The following is a 19,928-nucleotide window of genomic DNA, read 5'->3' as shown; positions in this document are numbered from 1 at the left end:
ATGCACCCACATACATCCTCCATCATCCCTCTCTCCTTCCTGCTCTCTCCCAACTGTGCTCAGTTATCTCTGTCAAACTCCCTCTCCTCTCTCATTCTCTTTGTCTCTGTCTCTCTCTTCGTTTAGAGTTGCTAGAGGTGAGGGCTGTAGGAAATAATTGATGAGACTCCCATAGGGGAGATTGTGGCCACAAGATTGAGAAAAACCACCCTCTCCTGGGCTCCCTACAGAGGTACCCTTAAAGGCATCCTGTCCAGTGCCTAAAAGACTTGCATCAAGCTCTTTGAAAGGCCCTGGATGGCCGGAGTTAATTGGCTTCCCTGCTCTCCCACTGCCCTACTTTCACTGCAAGTTATGACCTTGACCTCTGTTCACAACACACTCTGAGGTCTGCTCCATTCAGCTCCTCCATCCGCCAGCTGGACACCTGGCCGTTGGCCTTGTCTTTCCCCCGGCGCCACCTCCCCTGCCTGTTCCTCCGGACCTCACCCTAGAACTCACCCCATTTCCTTTGTCTGGTCCCACCCTGTGTCTGGTGCCTGAGTCTGTTGCTGCATCTGCATCACCTATTTCCATGTAGTATGTGGCTGTGGCCCACAAGGCAGCCAGGGTGGCACGTGGTAGGGGCTTGGGAGTGAAGATCCAGTTCTGCCACTGGCTTGCTGGGTAACTTTGGACTGAGTCTCAGTAGCTTCATTGAAAATATGAGAGAATAATGTCTACCCCATATGCGTGTGGTGAGGATGAAAGTTCAGATAATTCATCCATCCATCCATCCATCAGTTCCCTCTTTTCAATGTATTAAAAGCCCTTCCATGGGTTGCCTGCAGGGGAAGCCTTGGAGACAATAGCATGGGAAAGCCTGAATTGGCCTTTAAAAGGCCCCTGAGCCTTAACTTGATCTTGTAGTTGCTCTTTGGGTAACTCTCAATGAAGTAGGAAGCTGAGACTGGGTCTGATTGGTTTGGGAAAACAGGGAGTTGGGAGGTAAGCAAGTGGTGAGGAAGAGAAGGGGGGCTGCCAGGGAGGGGACTGTGAGGGAGGACTGGGGGGTTTGGAGGAGTCCATGAAGCTTGGCTATACTCTCTTCTCTGGTTCCCAGGAAAGCTCCAGCAAACTCTCCATGTCTCATAGATCCACTGGGAAGTTGGGTCTGGTTTGTGGGCTCAAGGTGGACACACGGGGAACAAAGACTGGCCCCACTGCTTAGCTTCCTCCAGGCCATGAACATAATGACAATTCCTGAAATGAGCTAAGTGGATATTACAATTTTCCTCCAGCTGAAAAGATTCTGCACCTGCTCCCTATGGTGACAGGGGAAGGTTATACAGTCTCCAGGTCACTGGTTCTAGGTCTTGGGGTAGGGGTGGGGGCGGGAGGGGGTTATTATAACTGCTAATAGGTATATTTTCATACCGGGGGTCTGAGCAATTTGAGAGGACAAAATGGGGCTAGACCTGGGGGTGGGAAAGGGCTGGATGTCAGGGATATGGGGGATGGAAGGTCTGTTGGCAGGAGCATCATGACGAAGGGCCCTGGCCACCAGCACTTGAAAGCGTGCTCGGTAGAAAAGTGACGTGGTGAGGTCTGCGCCGCAGGTAGGCAGGATGGCATGAGCCAGTTGGGGAATGGAGGCAGGAGAGCAGCACGGAGGCCAGGCCCGCACTGTCACTGAGCACCCGGCGGTGGGGCCTGGACAAAGGCAGAGACTGTGGTGGTGGGTGGGATGGACATGGGGGTTGATTGGGGTGGGGGAGAGGGTCGTGGGAAGGACAGGGAAGTGAGGGTGATCACTCCTGGTTCTGGCCAGGACAGGGCAGAGTTCAGTCAGGTAAGCAGTGGCTCACTGGGGAGGTGCTTGGCAGGCAGCCAGATGCTGAGCCTGGAGCCCAGAAGGAAGGTCTAAGTGAGCAATGGAGGAGAAGTGCCAGCAAGAGCCTCATTTTCCTGGCTGTGCCCGGGGACTGTTACACCTGCCTCCTAGGAGGCGGTGTGGTAGGCCATGGGAGCTAAGGTCCAGGAGAGCGCTGAATAAGACAGAGTGTCACCTCAGTGCTGTTTAATCAGAAATGCAAATTGCTGGAGCCTGCACAAACCTCGGACACATCCGACCTGGGCCAGGCCTTGCGGATGGGGACAGGGCACTGAGACCTGCTGTCCTTAGTCCGTCAGTCATTGGGGGTATTCCCAAGCAAGACTGCTCTGTGGGCTGCGGAACCATCCTCCCTCTCTAGTGGGACACGGGGAGCCCCAGGTCTGGGGAGGGGCCAGGAATCTCAAGGTTGCCAAGGGCTTCGGGTTCTCTCTGGAACAGCTTGTCTGCCCCCTAGTGGACTTCTGAAGAGTCTCGAAGACTCATGGGAACCCAGGGCAGGAGTGCTGCGCAGGCAAATCCAGGGGAAGAGCAGCGACAAGAGGCAGCTTGGCAAGCCCTTGGGAAAGAACTGGGGCTTTGGTGTCCTAAGACAGGGGGACTTCATAGGGACCAGCTGGCACTGACTCATCATGAAAGTCATGACATGAGGGCCCCATCTCTGGGGTTCCACCTGGGCATGTGCCCCAGAAACTCAGTAGCCATGGGATGAGACACCACTTCCTAGGGCTGTGCGGACGGCTCCCTGAGACAACGAACAGGCAGCGTGCTCAGTACATGCGTGGCCTTTCCTCCTGCTCTGTGTCACTTCCCCTTCCCCGTGAGAGTGAAGATGTAGCTCTAACGGTCTGCGAGCAAAACTGAGCTTTCATGCATTCGTGTCGGTGAATTTCCTTAAAGTGAGGTTCACCTGCCACCACAGTGGCCTCTTCACCTCCCCTGCCTGGTTTTATTTCTTCTCCCACCAGGATCACCCAGGCCGGCCCTCAGGTAAGCCCAAGTCTGCTACACAGGGTGGCCAGGAGGCTGAGGAGCCAGACAGGGAGGTGCCCCTCCCATAGCACTTGGGAGAGGAAGGGAGGGTTTCGAGGAAGGCCTCCTGGAGGAGGCAGCAAAGGAGCAGAGGTCTGTAGGGTGAGGGGAAGTTAGCCAGAAGGGGTGGGAAGCACAGGGGGTGGGGAAGAGCGCCCAGGCTGGTTTAGGGGTTGGGGGTTGGCGGTAGAGTGTCCATAGCACCGGAGGGCGCCAGCAGGGAGAGAAAGAGCAGCCGGGAAAGCCACAAGCTGACAGGATCCCAACTAAGCATTAGATTAAGCCAGCCCAGATGCAGAGAACAGCAGAGGAGAAACTAGGCGGGAGACCTCAGGGGCAGAGATGGCTCGTTAAAAGCCTTTGGGCTAACTAGTTCATTAGCTTGTTCATTCATCCATCCACCCTCCCAAAGCTCACTTCTTCACGGGCATGGGAATGAAGCAATGAACTAGATAAGGCCGCTGCCATCAACGGAGAGCCAAGTGTGGCAACCAAGTACATACAATGGGGCCGTTGGAAAGGGGTTTCGGAAGGAGGTGCCTTTTTGGGTGGACTTTGAAGGATGTGTAGGAGTTTACCAAATCTTGAAAAAGGGATATGGTCATCTAGGTAGGGAAAACAGCAAGAGCCAGGTGTGGCACCACGAGGGGCCTGGGGAAGAGTGTGCAGTCTGTCCTGGCCAGAGAGCTGGCTGTGCAGGGGGCAGGTGAGGTGAGGGCAGTGTGTGTAGGGCTTGGAATGCCAAGTTCAAGTATTTGGACTTTCCTAAGGAGTCCATCCCCAATGGTGCCTGCCTGAAGAACCACGGATCAAGCAAGTCCCGATCACCTGGCTCGGGGAGGACCTTCAGGAGCCCCGTGGCCCGCTCTGTCATTACAAGAACACCGTCCCCTCGAGATGCCAGGAGTGTTCCGTTGCTGGGAACCATCCCAAAGGGACAGGGGGGTGATCTCAGGCTGGCAGGGGAAGACAGGGGGACTTCATAGGGACCAGCTGGCACTGACTCATCATGAAAGTCATGACATGAGGGCCCCATCTCTGGGGTTCCACCTGGGCATGTGCCCGGAAGCCCCATGCAAATACTGAGCTGGCTCCTCATGAGACGAACCAGCTGTGAGAGCCCCTCAGCCTCACCTGTCCTCACCCCGGTTTGCAGAAGAGAAAGCTGTGTGCCCCTGAGGCCATACCCTCTGGGAGCCTCCAGAGACCGCTGCCATCTCTCTGGGCTGTGTAGCACGGGGCAGCCCCCTCAGGGCAGGAGGCAGAGAGAGGCCGGCACGGACCAGTCCCTTCCCTCTCTGAGCCTCCGTTTCCTCGTCTAGAAAGTGGGCCAATAGCTCCTGTCTCAGAGGGTGCTGTGGTTGAGGTAATATGAGTGGAAGCTCCAGGCAGGGCCTGTCCCACAGCAGGCAGGGGGGTAATGTGGAATACCAGTCAATGAGCCGAAAGCCTCCCAGGACAGAGGAAACCAGCCCCGCCCCTGGCAAGGGTACAACACAGGAGCCAGGCGGGCCTTGCTCTCCGGAGAACTTGTTCGCAGCTGATAGAAGGTTGGGGAGAGGCGAGGGCCCTGGTGTGTGGTGGTCTATTCACATTCAGTGTGTCAGCTTTGGAGCCAGAGCTCCCTCCCCGAGCCCAAGTTCTTCCCTGGGGGCCTGAGCAGGGGCATCTGAGAACAGAGCTGCCTCCGTCCTTCTCAGAGGGCACAAGAGTAAGGAGACCCTTGGCTGGATGCAGACACACGACATATAACCCACACACAGACAAAGCATGCACTTGGATACACACCACACATGCAGACACACACGGTGTGCACAGACACCAAGATAAGGAGACCCACCTCTGCTCCCGGAATGGTGCCCAGACATAACTGACACACACACAGCTAGAGCAGCACACGTGCAGACACACCAAAGCCCATAGATGCACAAGTGCATATACACGACTCACACAGACACATAAATGCACATATACACAGACGGACAGCATGCACACAGACATTCACAGCTATGCACAGGTACACTGTCACATGTTGCTCAGGGCACTTTGAGCTCTGACATCCACACGTCCTTCACACACGTTGTCACATATACACTGAGTGGTTGGATTATTATGATCTCTGAACACATAATAATCTGGCCACTCAGTGTGTGTATGTATATGTGTGTATGTATATATATATTAGAGGCCTGGTGCATGAATTCGTGCATGGATGGGGTCCGGCCAGCCTGGCCAGGGGGAGGGGACATGGGCGGTTGGCCTGCCTGCCTACTGGTCAAACTCCTGGTCGAGAGGACAATTTGCATATTAGCCTTTTATTATATAGGATATACACTGAGTGGCCAGATTATTATGTGTTCAGAGATCATAATAATCTGGCCACTCAGTGTATATGCACCGTAAGTCGCGGCTGCAGCACACTCCTCAGTTGGAAGCACGCATGCACAGCTGTTGCTGCCTTCAATGTAACCGCAGCACAGGAGGCAGGCAGAGCAAGGTCTGGTCCTTGTGCAGTGAGGAGCTGAGGTCTTAGAGAGGCCCACAGACCGGCTCATGGTAGGACAGCTGGGTCTTGGTTTGCATTCTGGCCTCCTGTGTCTGCCCACCAGGCTGGGCCTCCATTACCCAAAGTGTGCTGTGGACCCTCACGCCCAGAGGGGCCTCACAGTCACCCAGAGCAGCCGCTCCTTTTACTGATGGAGAGACCGAGGTCCGAGAGAAAATCGACAAGCCTGAAGCGTGCCACACGGAGGTCAGTGGAGGAACCGGGGTCATGCTTCTGTTCCCCACCCCATGGCCGCAGCCCACGCACAGACACGGCTGTGTGCGTGTCCCGCAGCCCGCAGGTGCAGACCCTCCCTTCTCAGCGCTCCCACAGGCTCGCTCGGGACCAGACCCCCGGGTGTTCCCGTGGTCCTCTGCGTTAATTCTCACGGTGGCATGGAAGCTAAGGGTGACGGGCCTCGTTTGGCACTTGAGAAAACTGAGGCATGAAAAGGTTAGGTCCAGCCCTAGCCAATTTGCTCAGTGGTTAGGGCATTGGCCCATGGACTGTAGGGTCACAGGTTCGATTCCTGTCAAGGGCATGTGCCTGGGTTGCAGGCTCCGTCCCCGACCCCTTCACGCAGGTAGAGGCGCATGCCGGAGACAACCGGTCAATGTGTCTCTCTCGTGAAGATTAACAACAGCAAAGTTTTGCAGGTAGGGACGGGCAGTGGCATCTCCCATAACCAAGCCCAGCACTTTCACACGCATGGCTCCAAACACATCATCCACATCCCTTTCCCATTGCCGTTCTCTTACACACACACACACACACACACACACACACACACACACACACACAGCCTGGTCTCTGTGAGCCCAGCCTGTGGGCAGAACATTTTCCCAACAACTCCCAAGGGGTCTTTTGAAGAAGGACCAGTTTGTTTAGGGCTGAACCTGGCCCCTGGCCCCCTGCCCTCTCCCCCCCCCCCCGGCCGGGGAAATGAATTCCACATGTGCCTGGTCTGCCTGAGGGTTTTGGTGAACACTCTTTGATGTCGGAAGCCAGTTTAATGAGTTGGCTGTGGGTTTGTTTGTTTTTTTCTGTGAGACAGAAGTCTCACTTTCCTAAGAATCAAGGCATTATCACCCCCCCTTCCTCCCAGCACAGTGCTCACAGATGACCTAAGGATTAGACCAGCTCAGGGAAGACCGGCAGGGAAGGAGGCAGCATTTGTGGAGCATTTGCTATGGGCCGAGACCTGCATTGGGAACAAGGCTCGTGTGGGCCCTGTCAACTCTCGTTTGAGAGATGACAAAACAGAGGCTCCGAGAGGAGATGCAATGTGAGTAGGTGGCCCTGCTGAACCTGGAGCCTCATCTGCCCGGCGCCAGTCCCTGGCACCTGTCTTGCTTCCGCTCATGCCACTGGGGAAACCACCGCCTCCCTGTGTGCCCCCCGTGGGGCAGCGTTCCTGGTGTGAGGGATAATGAGCTCTGTAATAACGAGCTCTCAGACTCAAAACCATTTGTCGGGAACAAAGCCCTGCCTGAAAGGAAGGGAATATGTCTATTTTTATTGCTTTTGTGTCAAGAGGCAAGTTTACCCGTAGGATTCACACTGGAACACATCAATTAATATCGCTCTAGGGCACTTACTAATGAATACTCAGTTGGCTGCTAGGGGGGCTCAGCAAGGGAATTCTTTGAGGGGAGTGAAGCGAAGAGAGGGGTTGGAGGTGTCTAGGCTGGTGCAGGCCCCTGTCCCACGCTGTCCCTCTCCTCGGGGCCCGGCCTAGGTCTTCCCTGAGCTCGAAGGTCCAGCTGAGCACTGGCGGACTTTGGCAAAAGCCGCCCTGATTTCTTGGTTTATGAGGTCCTTCCAGGGATCCCTGCGGAAAGAGGAGAAACACGAATAAGAAAAGCCCAGAACAACAGTGAGGGAATAAGCGCCCACATTGCTTCCAAGGAGCCCCTTTCCCTTCCTTGGGGTCGCCTGGGCCCTGCACTGGCCCGGCCGTGGCTTACCAGTGCCCTCCCCATTGGACCTTTAGGGGACCAAGGCTCAGCGAGGGGCAGTGCTGCTGGCTCATCTGCACGTGTGGCTTCAGTCCAGAGGTCTCCCAGGAGACGGGGAGCCAGCCGCAGCTCTGACCCTTACGTAGGGACATGACCTTGGGAGGCCAGAGGGTGAGGGGCTCTGTGACTCGCTGGGTATTATGCGAGTCCAGATAGGGACACAGGACCCCCACCCCACACACACTCATTTTCTCGTTCACTTCCCGCAGGTGCCTACAGGAGGGTAGAGAGGGGTTATTATCTTTGCACAGAGAGTGAGCAAGGCTCTGAGTGACTCACAGCAACCTGGCAGGGGACGCTTTTGAGCCTGGTTAGCAGGAGCGGAGGGGAGCGAAGGGGCCACTGTACGGACCGTTTCTGTGACACGTGACGTCAGGCAAGTTTGCGGGCCCTGGGGCGTGGCTACACCAAGACGTGGAGGGGCATTCCACCCCCTTCCGCTAATCCCCACCAGTCTCCCAAACACCCCCAAATAGAAGGATGAATGACGTATGCAGATATGACAAATACAGAAAGTGAAGATAAAAGCACCTTTAGAAAATTTGACTTTAAAAAAATCAAGCTATAGCACGCAGTTCAAGTACAATTTGGTAACTGCCTTCTAAATGCAACTCTTAAGACAAGTTCCCATCCAACTGGCATCCTAGCCCTTCCTGTAGAGATTCCGTGTCTGTGCGTCTGTCTGCAATCTCATCTCCAAGCAGGCCGATGGGCATGCGGTGGTGTTCCTATGTGTGTATGTGCCTGATGCCCACAATGAGTGTCCTGTGTGTGTGCACATGTGTGTGCACTTGTGTGTGTGCATGCGTGCGCAGTCTCCTGTGTGCCCACGTGCTGGGTGTGAGCCCGTGGGCCCAGGTTGGTGTGGCATTCTCCCCTGCCCGCCGGGAGGCCTGGGAGAATCTCTACTCTCCTCCTTCCCGGAGCCAAGGAGATGGAAACGTTTCTGGCACTTTCTAAAGTTTCTGTCTGGGAATGGAAAAGCCATCAGCTGGGGGAGCTCGGAATGACAAGTGGCTGCCAGACCTGCCGGTTCCCACTCCTGGTCAGGGTGGGCCGGGGAGGGCTGGGAGCGGGCTGCCCAGCCTGCGGGACCAGGGGAAAGGCCGGAGCTGTAGAGCTGGGCGCCGGGCACTGGAGGCTGTGCCGGCACATGGGGGCAGGCTATCCGGGCTGGTCCATGCAGGGGAAAGTTCCATAAACGTGTCAACAGGAAATACCAACCAGGGAGTACCGAGTGCTACGGGATGCAATGCTGGGAGATGGGGGAGAGGGTGACAGCAGGGATCTGTGTGCCGTATGACGAGAGCTGGCTCAGGCAGGGGCAGCGTCAGAGCCGAGACCTGCAGGATGGGAAGGGACCAGGCCAGGGCGTTCGAGGACAGGAGACAGTGAGAGCTGTCCTGGGGCGGGAAGAGCTCAGGGTTGCTTAAGGAACAGGGAGAAAACCCCGAGCAGGTGGCTTGGCAGCAGCAGGTGGTCAGTGAGATGAGGCCAAGGGGAGGGAGACACAGGCCACAGGGAGTGGAGCTTCCTGGGTTGGAGCCTCAGAGGCGTAGGAGGCTCCAGAGGGTTAAGCAGGGAACTCTCATATCGATCGTATTTGCTTTCTCTTTAAAAGATCACTCTGGGCAGACGGATGGAGGGGCCGGTGGATGAGGGGAAATGGCGAGGAGCCCTGCAGTGGCCAGAAGAGAGGCGTGGAGTGGGGAGCTGGCAGTGGGGGGTGTGATGGAGGCAGAGCTGTGGGTTGCTGAGGACTCCGGACAGCGGGACCTCGCCCGGCTTGCTGAGGGGGGATGGCAGGGCCGTCCAGAGAAGAGAATTCTGGAGGAGGGCCCAGCTGCCAGGTGGACCCCGAGGTCTGAGAGGCCATGAGGGCTCTGGAAGGAATCAACAAGGGGCAGTGAGCTGCCTGGTCCTGGAGCTCAGAGGGGTGCTGGGACCCGAGGCCATGAGGACTATTATCCCCATCATCTGGATGGGACAGACAGCCCCAGGGAAGCACCTGTGCACCCCGGCATTGAAGGGTTGGGGAGGGGTGCAGGGCCGGGAGGATGAGGTGCAGAGGACGGAGCACAGCGGAGTGCGGAGGAGGCGGGAGCCATTTCTAGGAAGCGGGAGGGCAAAGGGGAAATGTCAGTGAGAACTAAAACTGCCCACAGATCTAGTGACATCGGTGGAGGTGACCTTCACAGAGCTCCTGGCGGGCGGGGGGTGGAAGTCAGACTGCGGGGGCTGGGCGGGGAGTGGGAGGCGAGGAAGTGAGGTCGGCATCAGCAGACAGGCCTTCTGAGAAGTGCAGCTCCGAGTGGAGGCGAGAAGTGGGGCGGGGAACGGAGGCCTGTGAGGTCAGAGGACGGCTTGCCCTTCGAGGGGCAGAGAGGTGAGTGGGAACGGAGGACCTAGATGGTGGGCAAAGGGCGCACAGGGCCACGCCGCGCTCCTGGGGGTGGGCGAGCCACGGCTGCTGCGGCACATGGGAAGGCACAGCGAGGACAAAGACCCACCCAGGGCCACACCAACAGTGCAGTCCCGGACCCATCCTCACACCACGCTGCCGCCCCAGCCAGCCGTCCCCACAGAGACCGCCTGCAGACCTGACGGCCCGGGCGAGGCCTTTCTGTGAACGTCAGCTGGCTCTGCTCGCAGGAGGCTGCCGTGCCCTTGTAAAGTGGGCACATCGATGCTCTGTACACCTGCCAGCTTCTGCGTAGGTCAGTGTGTGTCCATCCACGCGCTGCCCCCGCCCTGCCTCCCTGGACCCCACTGGGGAGGGTGCTCGGGGTTGGATGGGGTCAGTTCCCGTCCTCTGGTTCCTGGGGGTCCTGAGGCCGGGGGGCGCCCTGACGGCAGGGTGGAAAGGAAATGGCCGCTGCAACCGGCTCCCTGCCGGTCACCCCGTCCACATCCATCCGCCCGCTTGCAGGACACCCAGCCTGGGCTGCTCGAGTGCTGGTCCTTTCCGGAAGCCCAGGTGTGTCCCACACATTTCTCACCTCAGAGATGGAAGGGGGCAGCCTGGGAGAGCTGAGGCGCCAGCGGGAAGTGCTGACAAAGGAAAAACTCTGGTCGGGGAGCTGTGATGAGGTCATGCTGGGGACCCTGGCAGGCCCTGCCCGTCCCCAGGCTCAGCCGCCCCACTGGCGGGATGACCTGTGGGCCCACAGGGGACCTTCTTATTTACAGGAACCTGTAATTCTCAGTAATTGGCAACCCCTGTGACGCTTGCCCTCCAGTCTCCGCAGAAATCATCTGAATGGCGATGAGTGCCCGACGCATTGCCATTGCCCGTGCCCAGCTCAGAACGGGAAGATTCTACCTGCTCAGCGACAAGAGAAAGGTTGAGCTGGTCGTGGCGCTCCCACGTGCGGCAGTCCCGCCGCTGTCACTACGAGTGTGTTTGTACCGCGCTCTGAACCACACAGAGGACCGGGGGGCGTGAGCTGACGGCACAGATCCGAGTGAGGAGTCATCGAGGCCGCGGGAGCTCATCGGCCACAAGCGCCTCAGGTCCAGGCAGCAGGACTGTGCCAACGTGCTAGCAGCGCTGTCTCGCAGGAGTGGAAGACGGCGACTATGCAATCGTTAAAGAATTCTGTATTTTCCAAGTTCCACACACTACGCAGGTAAGACCTTGGTAATCAGAAAAGTAAGAAATACCAAATCTCGCACACAAACTTCTGGGGAAATTCCTCTTACTCACTCAGGTTTGATGTCCAGCGGTGTGGGGAGGGGTCTGGGGAAGCCTGCCTTCCCCGCCAGCCAATAGGTCTCCTCCACGCCCTTGCCCTGGAGGAGACCGGAAAGAGTGCTGAGCCACCTCCCCCAGCGGAGAGCAAGGCGGAGAGGGGCTCCCACTCCCAGCCGATTGGTGGAGGGCAGCCTGGAGCCTGGAGGCAGACTGTCTGGGTCCAAATCCTGGCTCTTTCACTTGCTAGCTGTGTGACTTTGGCCGACTTACTTCACCTCTCTGTGCCTCGGTTGCCCTAACACCTCATAAAGTTGCTGTGTGGATGGAATGAGTTAATATTTATCTGTCAGAAAAGTAAATGGTAAGTCGTGAATTCTATGACCCAGCAGATCTGGAATGCTAAGATACCAGGCTTCTATGACCTGGGATTCTCCCCCAACTACTGAAGGACCTGGTGGCCTCCCCTGGGATGGGGATGCCGCTATCCAGAGGTTAGGAGGGGGGACATGAGGGGCACTGGGGTCAGGGCTAGCTGGTCTAGAGGTTCCATACCCCACCCTGGCACAGAGAAGGATATTGCCCCTAGGAGCCCCCAGGCCAGCCTGAAGAACCCGAGGGTGGCTTGCTGCCCTCCATATTCCCTCTCAGCATCCCCTTCTATCATCAGCGCCTCTATTCCTCAGGACATGCAGTGTCCATTCCGCCAAACAGGACACACCTGCCCCGACTTACTCCAGCTCACTCTCCCATCACCTCAGCTTCCAGGGCAAAGGGTTCCACATAGTCAGCCCTCTCAGGCTGTGTGACCATGGACAAGTCACTGCGCCTCTCTGAGCTGCACCCTCCTACTCTAACATTCCACAGCATAATGCACTGACTCCCCCGGAGGACCCCATTTCTGAGGCCTAGCTGCAGCCCCGGGGGTTTAAATGCCTAGACTGCTCTAGTCACCCCACCAGGCCTGACTATAGCCAAGGAATTGGGGAAAAGAGAGGAGGTGGGGTAGGAAGAAAAATCACCCATAGGAATGCTGTACCATTTCATGAACATTAACATTAAAAAAGAATGCAGAGGTTACAGAGTTGTCTCTGCCTTTGAGGTGCTCATGGGCAAGGTCAACTCAATATCACACCTACAACAGCAGAGGCCTGGTCTTTAGACTGGTGGGTGCACAGGCAAGGCCTGATAGTTCCTGCTGGGGGAAAGGAAGAAGAGCGTTCCTGGATCAGGCCGGGCTTCAGTGAGAGGTGATGTCTATGTTAGGGTTCTGAGGGATGAGTAGGAGCCCAACAGTGCTATGGAGAAAGCACTGGCTTTGAGCCACCAGACCTGGGATCCAAGCTATGAGACTTTGGACAAGTCACTTTGGCTCTCTAATTTAATTTCCTCAACTACAAAATGGGGACATTGATCCCCCTTTCATCACTGCTGTGAGCAATAATATGTAAATGTATGTTGTGCACCAGCATGCTTTCAGGTAGATCATCTATAGAAGTAACGTCTTTGCTCTAGTCCTTCTCATGAGGAGACAAATGAGGGAGTGGCTCAAGGAAGAAATGTTTCCTTAGAATTTGGGGAGTGGAGAGAACATGTGAAGGTGATCAGCCCCATCCCAGCACCAGGCAGGCATTTCCTTCAGCCACATCAGTCAGATGAGACACCCCCCGGCCCCCTGCTGCCCACAGAAACGGGGCCGTTGGGAACGATCCTCACCAATACGTGGAAATAGTTTCTTACCTTCAGCTCGGTCTGGCCTCTGATGTCAATTTTGTAGCCTTCGTCCAGGCTGAGCAGTGTCTGGACGGTGCTTCCGCTGACATGAATTCTGTAAGCTGAGAGGAAAGGTAGGAATCCATGTCACCACCTGGTGGCAGCACACCTAGTGTCCGGTGAAATCATTGCGTGCCTGTTCTAGCCAGTAACACCCACAATTCTGATTCCTGCGATACCCTTCGCCTGGCTCTTTTGTCTCTTTACTGGGTAATTGGTCCCTAAAATAGAGGCCTCGAAGCAAAGCACATTACATAGATTGAGTGTTAAGAGGAACCCAAGATGCAGTCAGAACCTCTAAGAACATCATTTCCACAGGTAGGGAAGTCTGTGAAGCGGAGGCAGAGCATATAAGCAGTTGTTTTTTGTTTTTTTGTTTTTCTTTCAAAATCAGGACTCCGCAGTGGGGCCGCCTCGTCTGGTTATGCAGGATGGGCACTGAGTGGTCCTACGGAGCACACAGGCTGCATGGCCAGAAGCAGAGGCCAGGGCTGCTCTAACCAAACCGCAGGGTGCCTCCTGCTGCCAGCAAGAACCTGAAATGGCATTTTAACAACGAGAAGGGGTCTCCTCATGGTAAAAATGGGGAAACCAAGACCCAGAGGAAGAGCCTTTTGCTCAAGGGCCCGAAGCAAACCCGTTGCAGTCAGGGCTAGGGCCTAGGTTTCCTGCCTCTTCAGTCGTTGTTTTATCTGCTAATTTTCTCATGAGGTCATCACAAAAACCTCGTGGAAAATGAAAAGAACCAGAGACCTGCCTCATCCCCTTCCAGTGGCTTTACAAACATCGAGGGTACGCTGCCACCAGGTGGTGATCTGGTTACTAAGCACTGTTCCCAACAGCCCGGCTGCAGCGGTCACTGAGACAGAGTCCTTGCTTGGCAGGATAGAAATAGGGGACACTCACGTAGCCCCGTGGACTCCATCCGAGATGCAGTGTTAACGGTGTCCCCAAAGAGGCAGTACCGCGGCATGGTGAGACCCACGACCCCCGCTACACAGGGCCCTGAAACCAAATGCACGCAGTGAGCTCCAGCAGGGCCTGGGCCACAGAGAAGTCCCTCCGACAGTCTTTCCCTTCCCTCCCTCGGCTGTCCTCCCCACCCTACATTCTGGACTCCAGCCGGGGGAGGATGAAGCTCTCCGGAGAGGAGATGACATCTGTGCCAAGCTCTGGGGTGGGGACAGGGGGACACAGATACATGGAAGCCAGACTCTGCGCTCGGGGAGCTCCCAGCTCGGTGTGGGGAGATGTGTGAACGGGGATCAATGCTGTGAAAAGGAAGCACCAGGACTGCCAACCCAGAGCGGGAACGCTGAGCTAGGCCAGAGGACTTCCTAGAGGAGGTGGTGCACGAGCTGTCTTGAGGGATGAGAGAATGAGTCAGCAGGGAGCAGCAGGTGCCAAGGAGGAAGGAATGGGGCATGAGAAGGAGATGTCAGAGACGCTGAGGTCTCTCCCAGACCCATCCCAGCAAACGTTTAGTTGTTTGCATGACCACAGAAGGTGTCTGTCCTGCCTCTTCCATCAGACTGTCAGCTCCTCAGCATGGACTTAGGTGCTCTTGACAGATGCTGAGACACACACACACACAAAAGATGTGTGAATCTAAACATGGATTCTGTGATTTATAACATTCTAGAACCTTAAAATAGTAGAAGGGAAAAGAGAAATGTAAAATTTCTCGATTATAGAGTTTTAGAATCTCTGAATTCCAGAAGCACCTCATTGGGGTTGTTGCCTCAGCCAGTACCCCAGGCAGGGTTGAGAGACGGTCTGGCCCATCCCCCCACGGCCCCCAGCCCATACCTGAGTGTAGGCCCGCCCTGATGCAAATGGGCACGTCGGGCGCATGCCTCATCCGGAAGCCGCCCACAGAGCTGAGGATGTCCAGGGCCATGTTGGCGATCTCAGCCGCGTGCCGGCTCCCGTTGCGCCGGGGTAGCCCCGATGCTACCATGTAGGCGTCCCCGATGGTCTCTACCTAGAAATCACAGCCTTCACACTCCAGCCTGAGAACACGCTCTCCCCGGTCTGCCCACATCCCACACCAGGCTGCCTCGTGGGAGCCCATGACGACCCCTCTGGTCTGTGGCCCTCGGGGCCATCTCTCTGCCTGCCTCTCCTTCCAGACACTCTAGCACTGCTTGGGTCTGCATGTTTCAGATCGCCTTTGTCTGAATTGCAGGACCCCGGGCCTGTCCCATCTCCCCTGACTCCAGGCCATGGGCCCCTCGGTGGCAGAGCTGGGTGCCCCTCTGCAGAGTGCCACAGTGGCAGATCGGGGCTTGGTCTGGAGAAGAGCAGGTGTACATTGAATATTACCCTATTTTCCAAACCCCATCGGCCTTCCAACATGTACTGAAGAAGATGTCGATTTTGGAATCAGATAGATGTGGGTTCAAACCCTGGTCCTGCTATTTACCTTGGGCAGACCCCTTCACCTCTGTGAGCCTGTGTCCTCTCGTGTGGAATGCATATTAACGATAAAGTATTCCAAGAATCAGGCTCATCAAGGACGCTCAATAATGGAGACTTCGGTCTCCATCATCATCATCATCATCATCATCATCATCATCTCCTTGGCTAATGAGTTTGGAGAAGATAGAATCACAGAATCTTGGAATTGGGAGGGATTTTAAAGTCTACCGATTCTTCTGAGGAGTGAGGCATTGCCTGCTGTGTGGCATTTCCCTCTGGTCCTGCCCTGCACCTGGTTAGCTCATGTGTCTGGGCTGAGTCCTGTCTCCCATAGGCAGCCCGGGAGACCTGCTGCTTGATGCCCCCCGTCCCCCACCAGCCCTCCAGGTGTGCAGCTGCGATTCAGAGACAGTGCACCTGCTCTGGGGACCCAGCATGGCCTCAGAGGGGTGACCCAAGGCCCTGACTGGGGAAGAGGAGCAGTAGAAAGCCCCATGTTGGCCACACATCCAGACCACATTCTCCAAACTGCTAAAGCTGACCTCCTGCCCTCCACCTGCCTGTGGCTGACCAGAAGGGAGAGTGTGGTGTAATCAGCAATCACCCTACAGCCCCGGCGACAGAACGATGACCAGGCACAGGCTCGCTCTCTAGGAACTCAGACTCATAAAGATGATCTCGCGAAGACTTGGTTAGATCTTAGGTCATGGATGCAAGGGAGGGCCCTGAGCACCTAGTTGTGGTCCTTTTAAAGATGGCGGAACACAGCCGGGGGAGAGATGAGAGCAAAAGTTTCCATACTGACGAACAGATGTGAATGCTAACTCCACCCCTGGCTTGCTGAGGGACCTTGGGCAAGTCACTTGCCTCTCTGAGCCTGTGTTCTCATCTGTACAGTAGGGAGGAGGATCCGTCCCTCCGAGGAGCACTGCGAGGATTAAATGAGAGGCCCTGTGACAGTCCCTAGGCAGGGCCAGCCCTCTGTAGATGCTTAGCTAGTGCCAGTGCCCCTGTTCCCAGGCTATGCTTTCAGGGAGAGGCCTCGTGGCTGCACCTCCAGCGCTACAGGCTACATGTGTTGGTGAATGAATGACATAACTTAGTCCTCAGAACAATTGTAAACCATAGACACTTTCACGTCTGTTTATAAATGGGACCTTGAGGTTCAGAGTGGTGAAGTGATTTGTCCAGGGTCACTCGGCAGGCAGTATGGCTGGGGCCAGACTCACCCCCTGGGGCAGCCCACGTGGGCTCTGCTCTGGAGTTCTGTCCATAAAAGTGCTCACTCAGCGCGTGCGGGGCGGGAATCACAGACCCCCATGGAACCAGGAAATGATTGCCTGGCTGCCTCCCAACCCAGACCGGATTAAAGAGCAGTAACCAGATCCTGCTGGGGGGCGGGAGGGGTGAGGGGAAACCAAGGCAGATGGCGTGAGTGATGAGAGACGGGCTCGTTCATCGTGAGGAATGGGCCTCCTGTTCCCCCACATCTGGAGGGGTGTGCGGGCCTTGTTTTATGTCATTTCACTCTGCCAGAAAGATGCAGACCTCTTGGCCAGAGTTCAGAGTAGATCAGAAGGCATGATTCAGAGCTGGGAGGGACACATGTGTGAGATGAGATTAGCAGGGGAGGAAGAGACAGGCCGGGGTGACTCAGGGCAGATCAAAGCTGCAGGGCTCAGCAAGGCCAGACGAGATGAGATGAGGAATCTTTCCCTGGGGCCGTGGGCCAGGGCAGCTCTGGAGGCAAGAGGGGAATTCAGCCAGCACAGGAGATGACACCTCAGCATCACAACTGGGGCCGGAGCGTGAGTGTGAGGTCCTGAACAGGGAACAGGAGGGAAGCTGCATCTTCGGAATGTCCATGGCTCAGGTCTCCACATCCAGGTTGGGCAGTGTGGCGCAGTGGACAGGGCCAGGTGATGGTGGTGGTGGTGGTGGTGATTCCTGTTCTGGCTCTGCCACCTACCAGCTGCGTGACCTCGGGCAAGTCACTTCTACTCCAGGCCTCAGTGAGCAACTCATCCAGCTAACACCTATTTCCTGAGGGCCTAGCACCTGCTGGACATTGCCAGGCACTGGGGACAGAGGGGTTTAGGTTGGAACCATGAAATATGGCTGTTGTACAAGGGTAGTTACGAGAGCGTCACACAGGAGCTCCTAACCACGTCTGGAATGACAAGGAAGCTAACCCGAGACCAGGATGACCAGAGGGAGCCAGGCAAAGAGGAGGGAGAGCAGCGTTCCAGGGCGAGGGAACAGCATGTGCAAAGGCCTTGTGGCTAGAGACAGCAAAGCATGCGTGAGGAATACAGAGGGCTGTGGAGGTGGAGTGACCAGAGATGCAGCCGGGGAGGTAGGCGGATCGGCTCCCGGAGGACCTTGTGGGCCACCAGGAACATCCATTTCACAGGGGGGGGGAGCCCCACTAAAAGGGGGTTTGGGGACTAGAATACCCAAGCTCAAATTTCAGCATCATATCCCACTGGGAATAGGTAACTAGACAAGCCATTCAATCATCTCATTTTCCTCATTTGTAAAATAGGGGTACCAGTACCTACCTCACAGATTATTATGACGGTCAAGTGGATTAATACATATAAAGTACTTAGAATAGTGTCCAGTATACAGTGAGCACTCAATAATTACTGGTCATTGTTGTCTGGGATACTGTACATGATGCTGTCAGCAGACTGCCTGGCACCCCAAGCACTTAGTTCTCTCCCCTGAAGCTTCCTGTCCAAGCAGCCTTTCCTCTCTGGCTTCAGCCCCAAGGCCCGCCTGCCCCGGCCCTGTGTCCTGGGAGAGCTACGGCTGGAAGGGGGCTGGGGAGTCACAAACGAAGGCTAAGGCCCGTGGAGCTTGAGTATGGCCCTTTCCTGGGACCTCCCTCCCCACCTCCTCCACCGTGTCTGAAGCTGATCCATGACCCCCAGCAACAGGATCAGAACAAAGGGCAGGGTTGGGGTGGGAAAGTCCCCCCAGCAGGCCCAGAGGGGCAGGAAGCTATCCCCAGTTTACAGAGCCCTTCTACAGGGCGGTAGGATCCAACCATTATCTGGGAACCCCTGCCCCCGCCCCCCTTTCTGGGACTGGAGTCATTATTTCTGTTTTATAGATAAAGAGCAGAGGCCCAGAGAAGGGAAGCCATTTGCCCAAAGCCACATGAAGCTGGGGGCCAGGCTGGGATGTGAAGCCAGGATCAAGGGGTGCACAGATCATGAAGGGTCTTGACAGGTCTGCTAAGGCCCCCGCTGCCCTCCCCAGGGCCCCCACCCATCCACGTACTCCCACCACAGACCCCCTTCGTGTCCAGCCATCACAACCCAGTCAGCGTCCTTCACGCTCACCAGGCCCACTCTCTCAAGCCTCACGCTGCAGTACACATTCCCCCACTGCTGACGGGGAGCCACCACACCAGAGTGAGCGAAGGTAGGAAGACAGCACTTCCTCCACGAAGCCTTTCTTGCTCTTTATTCTGCATGTCTACCCCTGGCTGGCTGGAAACCTTCCCGGCCTTCACTGCCTCCCCGATCATCACTTTCCCTGTGGGTTGGGTTGCCTTCATCGTTTACCTACAGCACCAAGTGCTCCCTGAAGGCAGGCACGGGAGCTCACTCCTCGTCTGCCCGTGCCCAGCTAGCCTGATGGAGGCTGAGAGGCCATGGGGACCAGAATCAAGTTGGCCCAGCCAAGGCTCCAGAGATGTGAGAGAGCCCAACCAAGATCAGCAGAGCTTCCTGTCTCATCCACAGCTGACCACAGATGTATGACTGAGTCTAGCTGAGTCCAGAGAACTTTCCAGCTCACCTATAGGCTTGCGAGCAATCTACCTAGTAAAAGAATAACATGCTAATTGACCGTACCTTCATGACACCCACCAGCCAATCAGGAGTGAGTATGCAAATCAACCAACAAAATGGCAGGTTAATTTGCATGCGCAGGCCCCGAGCAGCTGGGGGGGTGGGTGGGACAGGACACTTGCATCATTGCCATGGCGATGACGCAGGTGTTCTGCACCGCCCCAGCTGCTCTGGGCCTCTGGACAGTGTGGGAAGGCAGAAAGGCGGCCCCGGCCAGAGTGAAGGCAGTGCCAGCAGCCAAGGGAAGGAAGGCTCATTCTTGTACGAATCTTCATGCATCGGGCCTCTAGTAATCAATACTTATCGTTTCACACACCTAGGTTTGGGGGTTGTGACACAGCATTAGCAACCTGATAAAAACACATGAAGAAATGGCTGGAAGCAAATGTGTGACATCAACATAGTGGTAAAGGAAGGAGAGATGGAACACCAGCCTCCTGGTACTCTCACCTTGTACACATCATGGCTGCCCAGAACGGCATCGAACAGCGTGTAGAGGTCATTGAGCAGGCCCACCACCTCCATGGGCTCACTCAGGGCCGAGATGGTGGTGAAACCCACAATGTCACTGAAGTATATGGTGACGTGGTCAAAGTACTCCGGCTCCACGGTCGCGCCAGTTTTCAGAGCTTCGGCCACAGACCTGGAGGGATGGGATGGATCACAAGGTAGAAGGATCCCCTTCTGGAGGAAATCCTGGTTGAATGTTAGG

At 56.1% G+C, this 19,928-nt stretch overlaps 1 protein-coding gene across 1 annotated transcript in view; it reads right to left on the bottom strand.

The window, feature by feature from the left end:
* Window positions 1-7,184: 7,184 nt before the first annotated feature.
* The window catches only part of LOC103293685 (guanylate cyclase D-like), a 30,083-nt gene continuing 17,339 nt past the window's right edge, over window positions 7,185-19,928 (bottom strand). The window contains exons 14-19 of the mRNA XM_028158384.2: window positions 19,667-19,859; window positions 14,742-14,916; window positions 13,839-13,937; window positions 12,900-12,994; window positions 11,175-11,260; window positions 7,185-7,281 (exon numbers count right to left, since the gene is read on the bottom strand). Coding sequence (XP_028014185.2) covers window positions 7,185-7,281; window positions 11,175-11,260; window positions 12,900-12,994; window positions 13,839-13,937; window positions 14,742-14,916; window positions 19,667-19,859 — 745 coding nt within the window. The remainder of the gene's footprint in view (window positions 7,282-11,174; window positions 11,261-12,899; window positions 12,995-13,838; window positions 13,938-14,741; window positions 14,917-19,666; window positions 19,860-19,928) is intronic.

The sequence above is a fragment of the Eptesicus fuscus genome, chromosome 13 (genome assembly GCF_027574615.1).
Source record: "Eptesicus fuscus isolate TK198812 chromosome 13, DD_ASM_mEF_20220401, whole genome shotgun sequence".
Classification (NCBI taxonomy): Eukaryota; Metazoa; Chordata; class Mammalia; order Chiroptera; family Vespertilionidae; genus Eptesicus; species Eptesicus fuscus.
Note: the sequence above shows the minus strand (reverse complement) of the source record. Positions and strands in the feature narration are given on the sequence as shown.